The sequence below is a fragment of the Martes martes genome, assembly GCF_963455335.1.
Source record: "Martes martes genome assembly, chromosome: X".
Lineage (NCBI taxonomy): Eukaryota > Metazoa > Chordata > Mammalia > Carnivora > Mustelidae > Martes > Martes martes.
Genome location: NC_137897.1, coordinates 9,145,817 through 9,162,232, shown reverse-complemented (window position 1 = coordinate 9,162,232; position 16,416 = coordinate 9,145,817). Strand labels below are relative to the sequence as shown.

The 16,416-nt window shown below is 42.5% G+C and overlaps 1 protein-coding gene across 8 annotated transcripts in view; it reads right to left on the bottom strand.

Moving 5' to 3' along the window:
- OFD1 (OFD1 centriole and centriolar satellite protein) overlaps positions 1–16,416 on the bottom strand; it is a 54,318-nt gene that overhangs the window by 15,045 nt on the left and 22,857 nt on the right. For 5 of the 8 annotated variants that reach the window (XM_080794811.1, XM_080794815.1, XM_080794814.1 and 2 more), the window contains exons 6-14: positions 11,356–11,463; positions 9,213–9,349; positions 8,727–8,900; positions 6,579–6,685; positions 4,936–5,055; positions 3,040–3,113; positions 2,159–2,250; positions 1,559–1,748; positions 465–595 (exon numbers count right to left, since the gene is read on the bottom strand). In XM_080794811.1, coding sequence (XP_080650937.1) covers positions 465–595; positions 1,559–1,748; positions 2,159–2,250; positions 3,040–3,113; positions 4,936–5,055; positions 6,579–6,685; positions 8,727–8,900; positions 9,213–9,349; positions 11,356–11,463 — 1,133 coding nt within the window. The remainder of the gene's footprint in view (positions 1–464; positions 596–1,558; positions 1,749–2,158; positions 2,251–3,039; positions 3,114–4,935; positions 5,056–6,578; positions 6,686–8,726; positions 8,901–9,212; positions 9,350–11,355; positions 11,464–16,416) is intronic. The other 3 variants (XR_013966282.1, XM_080794816.1, XM_080794817.1) reach the window with 1 other exon arrangement.

Genomic DNA, 16,416 nt, shown 5'->3' with positions numbered 1-16,416 from the left:
AGTTTATTTCAAAAGGACCAATTCTCTCCTCTGGCTTATTCTTTCTCTTTTTTGCCAATTCTGAGCAGGTTTATACCTATGAAACCACAGAACACACTAACAAGTTTTCTAGTTCCTTCTTTACTCGTCTCACACAGCAGCTACTCCAGGACAGGAGACAGATAGTATTAAGTCGCAGGGTGAGGCTCAAGGGATACTTTGAACAATGGGCACCATCAGGACTTGGAAAACCACGTGTGTAGGGGAGTTTACTTTCCTCTTGATTGTATCACTATTATGAATATAATGTCACAATCACTCAAGAATTTTCTCAGATGAGAAAGAACACTGGGGGAATGATTAGCATATGGGGGAATTTCTTATGTTAAAGTAGATCTGATTTATGCTGGTGTGACACACACCGAGTTTACACACCCACAAAGTGCACCGCCCTGACACCCGGATAAGCCCAGAGCAATACTCACTTCACTCTGCAGCTGTTTCTGCAAAGCCTGCTTGTGGCTTTCGAACTCCTTATGCTCAAATGCGATAGCGTCTTCTGCTTTCTTGAGTTCTTTCTGAAAAACCACCAGCTCAGGAGATGGCTGAGCTATACCTATGAAGGTAAAAAAGCCTGGTCATCACCAACCTGAAGTTTTCTCATTTCCCTTCACAAAAGCAGCTAAAGAGGCTTTAAGATGGTTTTGCCCCTTCTTTGTATGCACACAATTAACATTAGTTTTACTAAATGGTCCAAGAGCAATCCCGAATCACCAATTTCAGAACAGAAGAATTTAATGCACGTAACTGCAGACTCCACCACTCTTCAGAGTCCCGCTCCCAGTACCAGAATTCCTTCAAAGCCTCAACTGAACGTGAATGGCCACCTCCCTCCTCTACTATGCACAGAAGCACAGAAAGAATGCTCTGTGTCAAAGCCTGCCAGCGACAGTCCCTAGGTCCAATGCAACCTGTGCCTCTGTTAGCGGCACTCAGGGTCCAGAAAGAAAGCAGATGGTGTTCCCAGTACGGGCCATCAGAAGACCCTTTAATAAAGAGACACTTACACGGGGCAGCCACAAAGGGTGGTGCAGTTCCCTGAGCTGGGACTGCGGCCATGCGGTCACCAGTCCTCAGGCCTGGAGGGTCGGGAAGGGAGGCACTCCCAGAGCCGGACAGAGCGAGCAGGCACAGGGCGCTGGTGAAGCGTCAGGGATCTCACTTTGCTGAGGCCCAGGGCCAGCCCAGGGCTCCTCCGCAAGGAGGAGATGGAGAAGGGACCACGATCACCTCGACCTCGCTCTTCCCTCCTTCCAAGCGCTTGATCGTGTCCCCACTGGCCGGACACCAGCAGTCTGGAGGGTTCAGCGGGCAAGGGGAGCCGGGGACCCTCTTGTGTCTTAGTGCCACGACTACGCAGCAGCAAGCAAAAACTAACTTCGATTCGAGAATCTTAATGTTATAAAGTCTTCCCAATCGAAGCTTCCCTGACAGGACAAAGCGCTTTCAGAATACCAAGCTAATAACAATTACAAAGCCATGCCAAGTAAAAAAAAAAAAAAAAAAAAAAAAGACCTACGGTTTAGGAGACGCACGTTTTCACTTCTAGTCTCTTCGAGTTGTTGTTTAAGTAATTTATTTTGTGCCTGAAGCTCCAGTTTCCCTTCTTTCAGGAGCGAATAGTCACTCATCTCTTTCACCTTTGCATTCAGCAGATGGTTCTGCTTGGTTACTGCCAAAGACCGGGCTCTGACAGACTCTAACTCAAGCTGCAATTGAAACAGAAAAACTGGTACGTGAACGGTGACTTTACAGGGTTGCCTCCGTGAAAGCTGGCGGGCCGCCCAGAGCTGGGCGTCACGACTGAATTAAGGCCCCTTGACAGAAGCCTCGTTCTCCGCGACGAGACCCCAGCTCCCGCAGTACAAGTCATTTTTTGCCCTAGCGCTGGGGCAGGGGCAAGTTCATCCAGCTGCTACTGGGTACAACCCTGTCCTGCAAAGCTAGTGCTGCTGATCATTACCCCATTTTCCAGATGCAACTAAGGGCTCAACCAAGTCACGGAATAAACAGTCCAAACACATCAAGACGATAAATGAAGATAAATTACGTATGACTAAAATTGAAGTTTCATACATTGTCTTAATGTCTGTTTCAAAACAACAGGCTTAACAATTACCTCAAGCTCTTTGACACGATTTATTGAACGATTAAGTTCTTCCTTTTTTGAATTAATAGCTGTGAGCTCCTCTTGCAAATGTATAGCTTTTTCTGAAAGAAAGAGCCAACCAATTAACATCATCATGTTTTCCTAGTGAATATAAAATCATTTAGTAATTTATGGCCCATAGATCAGCTCTAATGACTACTATTTCATTATCTAAATAAGCAGACGTCAGGGCCAAAAAATAAATAAATAAATAAAAATCAGCAGGCAAGCATGAAATAAGCCCTGTTACGCAATAGGTGATGGGATGTTAGCTGCAGCTGTCAAATATGCAGCAAATGCCCTCCTGCTACCCATATATTAAAATGCAAAATACCTCAAACACTGAAAAATTATCCAACTGTCCTAGTTTCGTGCTAATGTCTACAAGAGTTTAAGAGGTTATCGATCATGTGAAAATATCACGAAACAGAAAAATACACTAGAAGTAAAAGAAATAAGAAACTAGGTCACAGGGACAGGGAAGTCAAAATTTTCCTTAGGAAGAAATGAAGTCTCTTTCATGGTTAAGAGTGGCATTTAAGGGATGTCAATAAGTTGCCGCCACCTTCTTGACAATCACATTTATCAAAATACACTGAAATCAAGTTGGATAAAATCCTGCTGATAAATCACTGACCTTTGTGAATATACAAAAGGTTGAACACTAAGGTTCACAAAAATGTAGTAAGAGTATTTTTTTATTTTGTGAAATTAAGATAACAAAAAACATGTAACTTTTGTAGTAACAAGGATGTGTTAACTCTGTCTTTTTTAGGATACAAAAGAGGCCCAACTAGGAAAGCTAATAGCCTATATCAGTGCTGAAAAATACAGCTTGCCCCCAGAGTCACCTTTATTCTTCCTTTCCTCTTCAATCAGCCTGTTAGCTCTGGTGATATAGTCGTCCTTTAGTTCAAGTTGATACCTGCCAATCAGAAGAACCAAAAATGAGCTCCTGGTCGCTTTCCTGGACAGACTGCCATCAACACATGAGCTTATCTACGGCACCGGGGACCCCAAGGTGACAACAGGTAAAGTAAACCTCAGGCTCTCTCAAGACAAAAGCCAGGGATCTGAACATAGAAGGTCCATAAAACCCGGCTGTGATCCTGTTAATCAGGTCCCAAAACTTAATCACACAAAAATCAAGGGTCCCGATGTTGTTGTGAGGTTACTGAGAGCAATTATTTCTCAGTTGGTCTCGACTGACACGAGGTAGTAAATTAAGGTCAACATACAGTGTTCGTGACACTCTAGATCCCAAATGATAACCAAGTCCGTCACTTGCAATCCAATTCACCTATCCTTTCTCCCCCCTCTAAGATACGCACTTTTGCCCTTCAAGGTGGAGCACAGTATTGAGAGCCAACTGCCAACGGCATTAGACCTGAATTAGAGATACCCAAGGCACAGCTCATGGGGCTTCAGCCACCTCCACCAGCCGTTACCAGCTGACTTTCTGGTTCAGAGGCCAGAGAAAGGAAGGAGAAGCAATCCTGTGATATTCTACCAACTTCAACACCTGCGAAAGTCATCCGAGGACACCCAAAGCCCAACAAGCGATACCAAACAGTTCACTCTATCCATGGCTGGGCAAAGCTAGCAAACTGTGAGGAATAAGGGAAGAAAAATGTGTGTAACAACTAGATTTACTTCAGTGCTCACTGGTATGTTAGAGGAGCAGACATAATACATAGATGAGACTCATCATTTCAAAACTGATACAATGAAAAGGTGCTACTTTTCAACAGAATTCTTTTAAAGAATAACCTCCAGAAACTACAGAGTGGAATACCCATGACAAATTACGGGCAAGGCAATAAGGTGAGGCCAGTGGGGGGCACCTACATCATTCAGTCAGTTAAGCGTCTGCCTGCAGCTTAGGTCGTGAGCTCGCGTCCTGGGATGGAGCCTGACATCGGGCTCCCTGCTCAGCCATGAGTCTGCTTCTCCCTCTCTCTCTAACCCTCCTCCCTGCTTGTACCCTCCCTCTCTCATCCTCTCTCTCTCTCAAAAATTCTAAAGAGGCCAATGACCAAGACATGGCCAGAGGAGCTGAGCGGAGCCATCGCTTCAGTCCACACGCACTTAGTACTAAGAGAGCACTCGGTGCACGCCAGCTGCCCTGCCACACGGGAGGGAAAGCCACCATACGGGCTTAATGTCTTTGCACGAAGACACTATTCACCGGAACACAAAACGCAGGCTACAGGAAAGCCCCGGGGACCACATCTGTCCATCTTCTCCTCTTCTATGCTGTGTTTTACTTCACAGAGCTAACCCTTTTTCTGGATTCAGACTTGGCAGAACCTTGAAGGAATACTGGGCACACGTTCAGTGACAAACGCTGTACCCAGGAAGAAGGCCACGGGCGAAATCGTGGCCTATCCCCATCTTCGTGCCAGCATGAGGTGAGAACGGAAAGCGATCGTACTTCCGACTTTGCAGCTGCTCAGCCGTGAAAACCGAGCAAGTCCTAATGTGCCCTAAAAACTGAAGCAAACCCTAAGCCTCCAGTCAGTGTCAGAGAAGCTACGAGTAAGAATGAGCAGAGGATGCCATTCTCTGTACCTTTTTAAACCCATCTTAAACATTCATGGGAAAGGCATGACTACCAATGAAAACGTGCATTTTTTTAAACACCAAATGTTGGCATAAACTGCCCATCTTATCTATTCCGTCAGTGTTGCTGTGTTTCTAGCAACTTAATGGAACACAGGATTCCTTTAGCAGTGCCAAGCAATTACTTGAGAAGTTCGTTCTTGAGCTTCTGGTCATAGCTCTCCTCAATGTCCTTTATACTCAGCTCCTTCTTCCTAAGTGCGTCAGCTATGCCTTTATTTTTTTCCTCTTCCAGCCTCTGAGCCCTGAAATTAGCAAAAACAGAGAAAGCAAATAAGAAAACCACAATTTCTGAAGTAACAAATTTAAGGGGAAAAAAAATCACCTGTGTTTTAGTTCCTCTGTCTACTTAATGAACTGACTTAGTTCATCAACTAGCAGGTGGAATGAATTATCCAGTGGCTCCTGGCTATGGGGAGGGTGAATGTACTAAGATCAAAGTGGTCTCTTACTACACTCAAAAAGAGGTTCCAGCGAATCGATGGCCATCATCAATTTAGGGATGAAAGAGTGATGTTTTTAGTCACAAAGCTACAACCCAAACTCTAGTGTACTTAAATGCTTATTTTTTCCAGAATATTATTTCTAACTGTGAGACTTAATTGATGAGCCCATAAGAATTATAGGTAGAAGATTCGTTTTTGGCATTTAATAATCCATCAACTGAATGTCGAAGAGTGTCAAAAGAAAGAGGAAACGATAGATGGGTGCTTCAGAACCTCCAAAGCCGGAGAATGGAGTGCTTTTCATGGTGAGACACCCCCCCATCACCCACAAAACCAACTCTGGAGCCAAGAATCAGGTTCACAGGTACTTAGACCAGACCACAGTGAGACCTATGAACACCGCCTGTTGCAAGCAAAGGATAAATCCTTTGTGTTAGAGCTCCCTCTGCTGGCTAATCTGGAAGGCAAAGGTGCATTAAATCCACTTTAGTTTAACACGCTTAGACGGGAGGAGTCGGGGAGGTGGAGGTAAGGAAATGATAATATAATCATGATTATGTAACCAATAATCTGCATACATTTTGTCCCTTTACTTTTCTCTCTCATTATCCATGTGCCACTTCCGTACCGCGAAAAGGAGAGTAAGAAAGGCAGAGAGAAGAAATAAAATGACAGAGCCTATGAGAATGAAAAAACATTAATGAAGATGGAAAGAAACTTAAATAAAATCGGACTCCTGGAGTATCTATGATGTCAAGATCCCAAATGGGAAAGAAAGCTTATTCCACCAACTACAGACTGGTGAGCCTGGTATTAATCCCAGGTAAGATCTGAAGGCTGATATATCCATAAGCACTTAGAAAAGTAACACAACACCAGGAGAGACAGTTTCACCCAGTACCACTCAAGAGTCAGAGCTACCATATTTCCTTTTTTTTTTTTTTTTTTTTTGACAGCAGAGCAGGTAAAGGTGAAGGTCTGGGTGTCTGGGGTTCAGCGGCTATGTGCGCGTGCAACTATGAGAGCTGAATAACGGCCGGTAAATGATAAACATGGGATTTGTCAAAGCATCATTAGCTTCTTCAAATTATGTGTCTGGTCTTACTGTAGCCCGATGATGGTGTCTCATTCTGCTTTCACCCTCATGTCTAATATTTCATAAATGAAACCCTAGTCTTTGTTTCTCTTGTGCCTTTTAAAACCAGGTGTTGTCACTTTTACATCCAAAAACTTGGCAATTAGCATCGGACTATTAAGACACCTATTGAGTTCTTTAAAATCTCATTCATTCTGAATATGCGAAACAAATCCACGTTACTCACAATTCAAAAGCTTCCATTCGTTGCTTCAGCTCCGCTTCTCTGCCTCTTAGCAAATCTATATCTTTTAGTAGAAGCTGCCTCTGAGCATAAATTTCTCTGGTTTCCATCTGTGTAAGAAAGCATTAATTTTCAGTAAGCAAGCTAAAGAAAATAAAACAGATCTGAACTAACATCCTGTTTCCTAAGTTCTGGAGAACAAACTCCAGACATTTAGTGCCACAATTTCCCTTTCAAGAGGTTCCGACTGAAGGTAGGCTTTTGCCTAATTCCTTACCCAAACATGTGCTCCCTCCTTCAATGTCTGTGAAACTCCGTTAGCCTGTATTCCTAGCATCCCTCGTCTATTTATTCTACATACTATCTCTCAGACACTTAAAATTTGGTAAGTGCTTCAGCAAGGAAAGGAATGACCAAATGCGTATTTAGCAATAAAGCTCCAGAAGGCTAGAACGCTCCTGGTTCTGCTGCTGTTGGAGAGTTTCCGTTCCTAAGTCATTCTGACTCCGCAGTAGCAAGCTGAAGGAATGGGCCACCCTTCCATCTGTGTGTTCACCGAGCAAACGGCTTCACAGAATACCTAGCCTATGTCAAACAGCACTCTTGGAGCTGGCCAGAGAAAGACGCAGAGATACAGGTCCCATCTTTCCAAAATGCACGGTTTAGTCACGGAGAGAGAAATAATCAGACGACGCCATGAGAATGTTATAACCGAACTACAGAAAGACTCCGGCCGGAGCGGCAGCCGAATGGGTGAGTAGACCAGGGAAGGTGTCACAAGCAGGTAAAATTCAAGCTGGATTTTGAAGGCCAAGAGCGTTTCATCAGAGACAGAAGGAGAAGGGCACTCGGGTGGTGGAAGAAAGACACAATGCTGTGCGTGAGGAAGGCCCTCCTGTCCAGAGCCCTCAGAGCACCAGTTGACTAAATGAACATTCTGGTCTGGTAACCGACTGGGCTGAACGAGTCAGTCACCTGACTTGAGGATGCCCTTATTTATCTAAACGTAATCCGATCATCTCAAAGACAGCCCTGCCCACATTTATTTTTGGAGGAGCCCAATCACCAGAAACGGTAAACAAAATCACACAGGGGTGCGGTCAGCATGAGCCGACTGGGTGTGACCCCGAAGGCCCGATCAAGAGCTCCCGACAGCAGCTGCAGCCGGACGCAGGAAACAGTGGTCCCAATCCAGGCAGGTCGAAGACCGCCCCTCGAGAAAGGAACTGGATCTTCCTACAAGAATGGACCCATGCCTCCTGCCACGCCACAACCTTTCCACCTCCCGTCCCATCACTTTCCGCGAGAGAAGATCAAACAGCCACCTGGCTGACTTCTGCAGGCCTGCACTCCGCTACTTGGGGACCCCGCGCTTTGACCCAATGGCAGCACACAGCGTGTTGTTGCCAGTCGGCCTGAAACCCTAACCTCTTGACCCACACTTATCCGTCCTCCTGTCGGTAGCCCCAGACCTAGTCCTTGAGGTCTCGGACATTGCCACATGGCCCTCCCTTCTCCCCTGGGTTAGCAGCTTCCCTACTGGCTCCCTTCACCACCCCACTGAACCCCAAAATCGTCAATTAAACAGGCTGCCTTTGTCAAGCCAAGTCACTTCAGCTCTATAAAGCTCCACTCCACAAGGGCCCCTTTCTACCCTCACTGACCTTACAAGGCCTCCCAAGAACTGGAACAGGACAATCGCCCACAAGCGCCCGGTTTGGTCGATATCAGGCGCAGGCTGCCCATCTCAGCTGGGCCCTCAACACAGCGCCAGCCGTCCTGTCTGCTTTGGGGCGTTGCTCTGCCTCTCCCCCCAACACAGCCATTTCGCAACTGCTGATCCTCTTCTGGAAGCTGCCCCCTAACCCTCAAACCTGCCCGAGAGGACGGAGCTTATTCAGTGTGAGTTTCTCACAATCCCCACATGGATGTTCGCACTCACAGTTCTTTCCTTCCAGCAATTTCGGAGGAATGAAGTCTGCATATCGCTTATAGGCCGATCCTTCTACTTGTGCCCTTGAGCCCAATCCCTAGCACTCTCGTAGGGCTCTGTCCTGTCTGACTGACTGCCCCATCCCAGTCTCGGACCTTGAGCCCCTCTACTAAGAGCTGCAGGAAACAGACACCCAGAAAATAATTTGAAAATGTTACCTCTTGGTGCTTTTGAATTCTCTCAAGGGCCATCTTTTCCCGAGAAATGAGGACTTCAGATTTTGCTTGACAAGCTCGCTCCAGTTCGTTCCGGAACTCAGCTAATTCCCTCTCAGCCTTTCTTTTCTCTTCCATTTTAACTTTTGCTATTTCCGTATCTTTAAAATACTTAAACTGCCAATTGATTACAAATAACTGTAAATACCAATAACTATACTAAAGAAATAACTTCTCTCTTGATGGTTAGGGTTAACATGAATGCTGCGCTTAAATACATTAGTTTAACTCATCTTTAGTTTCCTCTCATTCACTGTACCTGTAGCGTTCATTCAAAAAGCACCAAAAAATGACATTAGATAGAATATGTGCAATAGTTTATCACATTCATTGTAAAGATTCCACATTTTCTCCCTTACACCTAAGACTAAGACATTAAAAGACAAGCACCAGTATCACCCTTGCTAAGAGCAACAAGATACAACTTACCTTTTGACACATTTCTTCCCGAAGCTGCTGTTCTATTTCTCTCTTATACGCATTTAACTTTAGTTCTAAAGATTCTAACTTGGGATACCGAGGGTAAGCATCACCAAACTGGTCATCAATGAGCTGAAGCTTTTTCACTATTAAAAAAACAACAACACGGGAAGTTAGGATAGAGAGATGCGGTCAGGTGAGCAAGAGGCTAAAGCTCTGTTCAAAAGCGAAGAGTATACTTAGAGGGAAGTATAGGGATCTCTGCAACTGACTCTGAAACATCAAAAAATTAAGACGGATTAACGGATGGGACAGACAAGGGCTTGAGCAAGTATCACACAAATTTACTGGGAGAATCTAGGTACACGAGTGTTCAGCATCTAACTGTTTCAACCTTTCTGTGTGTTGGAAATTTTTCATCCTCAAATGTCAGGGGCGAAGAAAGCAAAGTGTACAGTATAAGCCAGAAAACACTGGCTTCTCTTTCCAGTCCCTAAGTGCCAAGGCAGAGAGCACTTTCAGTGGACTTTGGTTAAAGGTGTGACTCACACGTTCAGAACACTGACCTCAAAATAAAGATCATGTACTTCGACTCCTCTGCTTTCTAGGAAAGGCAAGTGGCCCCTACAGTTTAAGTGAGTCCTAGAGGGCTAAGCAACTACGTAACGGCCTAACGGGGACTAAGACCAGGCCCACGGACTGTCCCGCAGTCTCCTGCCATCTCCAGTACCCACAGCCCTCAAACCAACTGCAGATCAGCATGAGCCACGCAGCATGCAAACCTCGACCTAGAGGACCACCACCAACACCCACCAAAGAAGATACACAGGGTAAAAGGCTGGCAGAGGTACCAGCAGTGTTCGTCCCTTTAGAGAATTTTAGACATACTTTCCGTTGTCCTTTCTGTATTTTCCAAATGCTCTGTAATTGTTACTGTTCAATAGAGGACGCATGAGCCCACTGAGCAGACAAAATGTGACCATCTGAACTGACATGTGCTCTAAGTGTAAAAGATACACCAGATTTTAAGGACTGAACATAGAAATTTTATCTAAACTAATCTCATTAGTCTTTTTTTAATATTGATTAATATTGATTAATTTTTTAATATTAATAATATTTTGGTCATATTGAGTTAAATAAAATAGGACTATTTTATAATCCTATTTTATAGGACTTTTTTATTTTATAAAATAGTTAAATAAAAAAGGACTGAACTATTTTATAGTCCTATTTTATAGGACTTTTTTATTTTATAAAATAGTTAAATAAAAAAGGACTGAACATAGAAATTTTATCTAAACTAATCTCATTAGTTTTTTTTAATATTAATATTGATTTTTTTTAATATTAATAATATTTTGGTCATATTGAGTTAAATAAAATATATTAAAACAAAGTCACCTGTGGGTTTTTTTGTTTTTTGTTGTGTTTTTTTTTTTTACTATGGCTACCAGGCAATTAAAAATTACACACGTGGCTCATATTATTGGACAGCACTGCTCTAGAATAAGCACATACAATGTTCCCAATGGAATAAAACCTATGCCAAAATAAATTAAAGGCCTCGTTATACAGTGTAACTTTTACAGATTATAGGCTTATCTTCTTATAGGTTAAAAGCACCATTACTCCTTAAGACTCGGGAAGGGCCAAGAAATCGATTAATCACATAATTTCAGAAAACTTGGACTCTAATATCAGTTCTGCCCCAGACTTCCTTCCAAGTTGCTCTTCCCCTGTGGACCCCCATTTCCTCAACTATAAACTGAAGTGATACACCACTAACTTCTCTAGTTTTCTACAGTGCAAGTAGTCTAGGATATTCTCAGGTAGTGGCTATAAAATTAAGTTACAGGGAAGAACCTACCAGTTAAGAGAGGTTGAATGCAACACACAAGGAAGAACATGGGCCTTTGGGGTCCCCTTGAGACGTGGAAGGTGTAGCCTTAGCAGTCACAAGGGGAGGGAGCAGTACTGGAGAGAAGTTCGGGTCCCTTCCCAGAGTGATGCCAGAGGAAACGAGCCCCCCCACCACCTGTGGGTTGCATCCCTCCCGGTCAAGGAACAAGCTCAGAAGACAGTAAATCAAATCATTGTCATTTGAAGAGAAAACAGAACAATTAAAATTCTGAAAGAAGGCTACAGTTACCAAGAGAGTCTTTGCTAGGAAAAGTTGAATTTGTCTGCGTTTCCGTATCACGGCTCACTTTGGACTGATGATATTCTGCCAATTCTCTTAAAAACTGCATGAGAAAACCTAAAAGACACAAAGCGTATAATATCGTTTCACGGCACAATTTCTTTCATTTAACCATTGCTCAGTCACTGTTTATATAATCTTGGTTTTAAAACATTATCCTTGGGGTGCCTGGGTGGCTCAGTGGGTTAAAGCCTCTGCCTTCGGCTCAGGTCATGACCCCGGAGTCCTGGGATCAAACCCTGCATCAGACTCTCTGCTCAGCGGGGAGCCTGCTTCCCCCTCTCTCTCTGCCTACTTGTGATCTCTGTCTGTCAAATAAATAAATAAAATCCTAAAAAAAAAGAAAAATTTTTTAAAAATGAAATAAAACATTATCCTTTTCTCCATTCTATATCTTTTAAGAATAATTTCTAAGGAAAGGCCTTTGCAAACATGGCACAAAACCTAGAAGCAATAAGGATAAATATCAGTCTAGCAATGTAAAAATCAGAAACCTATACAGCATGAAATGAAGTCAAAAGACAAGTGATACACTGGAAAAAAACATTTGCGGTAATAATATGGAAACAGAGGACTAATTTTCATAATATCAATCAGCTCTTAGAACCAGTAAGAACAAACGGAAAAATACAACAAGACATGGACAAAGTTTACACGCAAAAAATGTTTAACTGTCAAACGTGAACAAAATTATAAATAAATGCAAAATATTACAACAGAGAGACTGTATTTTCCCAGTAAGACTGCTAAGATTAAAAACACAGGCACAGGGGTGCCTGGGTGGCTCAGTGGGTTAAAGCCTCTGCCTTTGGTTCAGGTCATGGTCCCAGGGTCCTGAGATCGAGCCCCGTGTTGGGCTCCCTGCTTCCGCCCCTCCACCTGCCCGTGCTCGCTCTCTTTCAAATAAATAAATAAAATCTTTGAAAAAATAAAGATAAAACTATTACCAAAAACAGAGGGAAAGGGAAGATTCCAAATTCATTCTACAAGGCCAGAATTACCGATACCAAAATCAGATAAAGACACTACCAAAACAAAGCAAAAACCAAACAAAAAGCCACAAAAGACTATAGGCCAATATCTCTGATGAAGACAGATGTAAAAATCCTCAACAAAATATTGGCAAATCGAATCCAACATTATAAAAATTATTCACTATGATCAAGTGGGATTTATTCCACAGATACAAGTGTGGTACAAATATCTGCAAATCAATCAAGGTGATATATCACATTAATAATGGAAAAGATAAAAACCATATGCTCATCTCAACTGGTGAAGAAAAAGGATTTAACAAAGTACAACAATTCATGATAAAACACTCTCAACAAAGTAGGTTTATTTTTTTTAATTAAAATAATGGCATTTACAAGAGCACCAAAAATAAAATACCTAGAAATAAACTTAATGAAGGAGCTGAAAGACCTACACTATGAAACTATAAAATACTGATGAAAGAAACTGAAGATGACACAAATGGAAAGGTATTTCATGCTCACGAACCGAAAGAGCCAGTACTGTTAAAAGCTCCATACTAACCAAAACCTACAGATTCAATGCAATGTCTATCAAAATACCAACAGCATTTTTCATAGAATTAGAATAATCCTAAAATTTGTATGGAACCACAAAAGATCCCCAAAGAGCCAAAACAACCTTTAGAAAGAAGAACAAAGCTGGAGGTATCACAATTCCAGACTGCAAGATATACTACAAAGCTGTAGATATCAAAACAGTATGGTACTGACGTAACATCACACACATAGATAATGGAACCCAAAGGAGAGTTCAGAAATAAACCCATGCTTATCTGGTCAATTAAGCGTGAACTCCTACAACAAAGGAGGCAAGAATATATCATGGGGAAAGTAAAGCTCTTCAACAAATGGACAGCTACATGCAAAACAATGAAACTGGACCACTTTCTTACACCACACACAAAAAATGGCTCAAGATGGATTAAAGTCTTAAATGTGAGACCAAAACCATAAAATTCCTAGAAGAAAACACAGGGTGTAATATCTCTGGCATCGGATGTAGAAACATTTTTCTAGACAAGTCTCCTCAGACAAAGGCAACAAAAGCAAAATTAAACCACCGGGACTACATCAAAATAATGAGCTTTTGCACAGCAAAGGAAACCATCAACAAAACAAAAAGGCAACCTACCGAATGGCAGAAAACCCTTGCAAATGATACACCCAAAAAGGGATTAAAGTCCAAAATCTATAAAGGCCTTACACAATTCAACACAACAGAACGATCTGATAAATAAATGGGCAGAGGACCTGAATACACATCTTTCCAAAACCATCCAGATGGCCAACAGACAAATGAAAAGATGCTCACCATCACTCATCATCAGGGAAATGCAAACAAAGCCATAAGGAGCTCTCACCTCACACCTCTCCGAAGGGCTAAAAGCAACAGCACAAGAAACAACAAGTGTTGGCAAGAATGTGGAGAAAAGGGAACCCTAGTGCACTGCTGGTGCAAATGCAAATGGGTGCAGCCACTATGGGAAATAGTATGGAGGTTCCTCAAAAAATTAGAAACAGAATCACCATATGATCCAGTAATTCCAGTACTGGTGTTTTACCCAAAGCATACAAAAGCACTACTTTGAAAAGATCTATGCACCCCTTTGTTTACGGCAGCTTCATTTACAACAAGCAAGATACAGAAACAACTTAAGTGGCTTTCTTTTTTCTTTTCTTTTTTTTTTTTTTTTAAGATTTTATTTATTTACTTGACAGAGAGAGAGATCACAAGTAGGCAGAGAGGCAGGCGAGAGAGAGGGAGAAGCAGGCTCCCTGCTGAGCAGAGAGCCTGATGCAGGGCTTGATCCCAGGACCCTTAGATCAGGACCTGAGCCAGAAGCTTTAACCTACTGAGCCACCCAAGCGCCCCTCAATAGATGAATGGATAAAGAAGATAGGCATACAACAGAATTGTCACTCAGCCATTAAAAAGAATGAAATCTTGCCATTTGCAATAACATGGACGTACAGGGTATAATGCTAAGTGAAATGTCAGAGAAACATCATATGACTTCATTTGCATGTGGAATTTAAGAAATAAGTGGAAAAACAAAGGAAAAAGAGACAGATTCAAATACAGAGAACTAATGGTTGCCAGAGGGGAGGTGGGTGGGGAGATGAGTGAAACAGAAAAAGGGGATTAAGAGTATACTTGTTACAATTAGTACTGAGAAAGATACAGAATTGTTGAATCATCATACTGTATACCTGAAACTGATATACCACTATATTAATAATTGAATTAAAAAATAACAGCATACTCAGGCAATGAAATAATACATAGCAATTAATGTGAACAAACCAATGCTGAAGCAGTCTGAATCAATGTCATAACGCTGAAAGAAAGAAGCCATACTCATGACATATTGCAGGAGTCCATGCATATAAAGTGTAAAAACAGGCATTAATAATCCACGGTGCTAGATATCAGAATAGCAGTGAAGGCTGGGAAATAGGGAAAGCGTAGTGATGCTGGCATTGTTCTATTTCTTGTGCTGGGTACATTTATTTTTTGATGGTTTCACCAAGCTATAACTTCTGCATTTTGTATTATTATACAAATACATTTTTATTGAAAAATGTATGTGTATATATACATATACACATATATACATGTGTGTATATGCGTGCGTATACATATACATACACACACAAAATAGTGTTCACGATTGCATTGTCCATAATGCTGCTGGATTCATCAATTATGGCATTAAATTAAGTGGAGCACATCCATTAAGAACAAACAGGAATACCTTCGTGATCCTGCCACTTCAGTTTCAGACCAGTGCAATACAGTGAGTATCACAATGAATCAAGTCTAATGAATGTTTCCCAGTACATACAGAAGTAATATTCCCACTATACTCAGGTCTGCTAAGTGCGCAACAGCATTCATTATGTCTAAAAAAAGCAACATACTTATCTTAATTTAAAAAATACTGCTAAAAATGCGAGCCATCATTTGAGCTTTCGGCCAGTCACACACAGTCTGGCTGGTGGAGGGTCTTGCCTTGGTGTTGATGGCTGATAACTGATCAGGGTGGTGGTTGCTGGAGGTGGGGTGGCTGTGGCCAACAGCGGGACAGCACTGAAGTCAGCCGCACTGACCCCTCTTTCCATGAGTTCTCTGCAGCACATGATTTACTCAAAATAGACCCGCTTTCAAAACCGGAGTCAATCCTCTCGAAACCTGGCACTACATGTATGTAATAACGTAAACCCTTTGTTGTCATTTCAACAACCTTCATGGCATCTTCGCCAGTAGATTGCGTGTCAGGAAACCACTTCCTCTGCTCATCCGTAAGAAGCAACCCACCTGCTCAAGTCTGACCCTGAGAATGCAGCAATTCCGTCCCATCGTCAGGCTCCGGCTCTAGTCGTCTCGCTATTTTCTACCACATGTGCACTGACTTCCCCCACTGAACTCCGGAACCTCTCAAAGTCATCCATGAGGGTTGAAGTCAACTTCTTCCAAACAGGGGAATGGGGAAATAGACACGCTCGTTCGCTTGGGAGGGAATTTTGTCGGGGTCTGTATATGCTCAAATGCACATGCCCTTTGACCTCAGCATTCCGCTTCCCTAAGTTTACACAGCTGTACTTCCAGAGGCGCACAAACAGTGTGCTGTACACACCGAGTGCTTCCAGTGGCAAAACAATAAACAATAAACTCTCCACCGATAGGGGTTAAATACGTTCTTTAAAATAATTAGTCTGGGGCGCCTAGGTGGCTCAGTGGGTTAAAGCCTCTGCCTTCGGCTCAGGTCGTGATCCCTCGGGCCCCGCATCGGGCTCTCTGCTCGGCAGGGAGCCTGCTTCCCCCTCTCTCTCTGCCTGCCTCTCTGCCTGCCTGGGATCTCTGTCTGTCAAATAAATAAATAAAATCTTAAAAAAAATTAAAATAAAAATAATTAGTCTGAATATACAAAGAAGTGTTAGTGAATAAACAAATTGCCAAACAGGATAATAT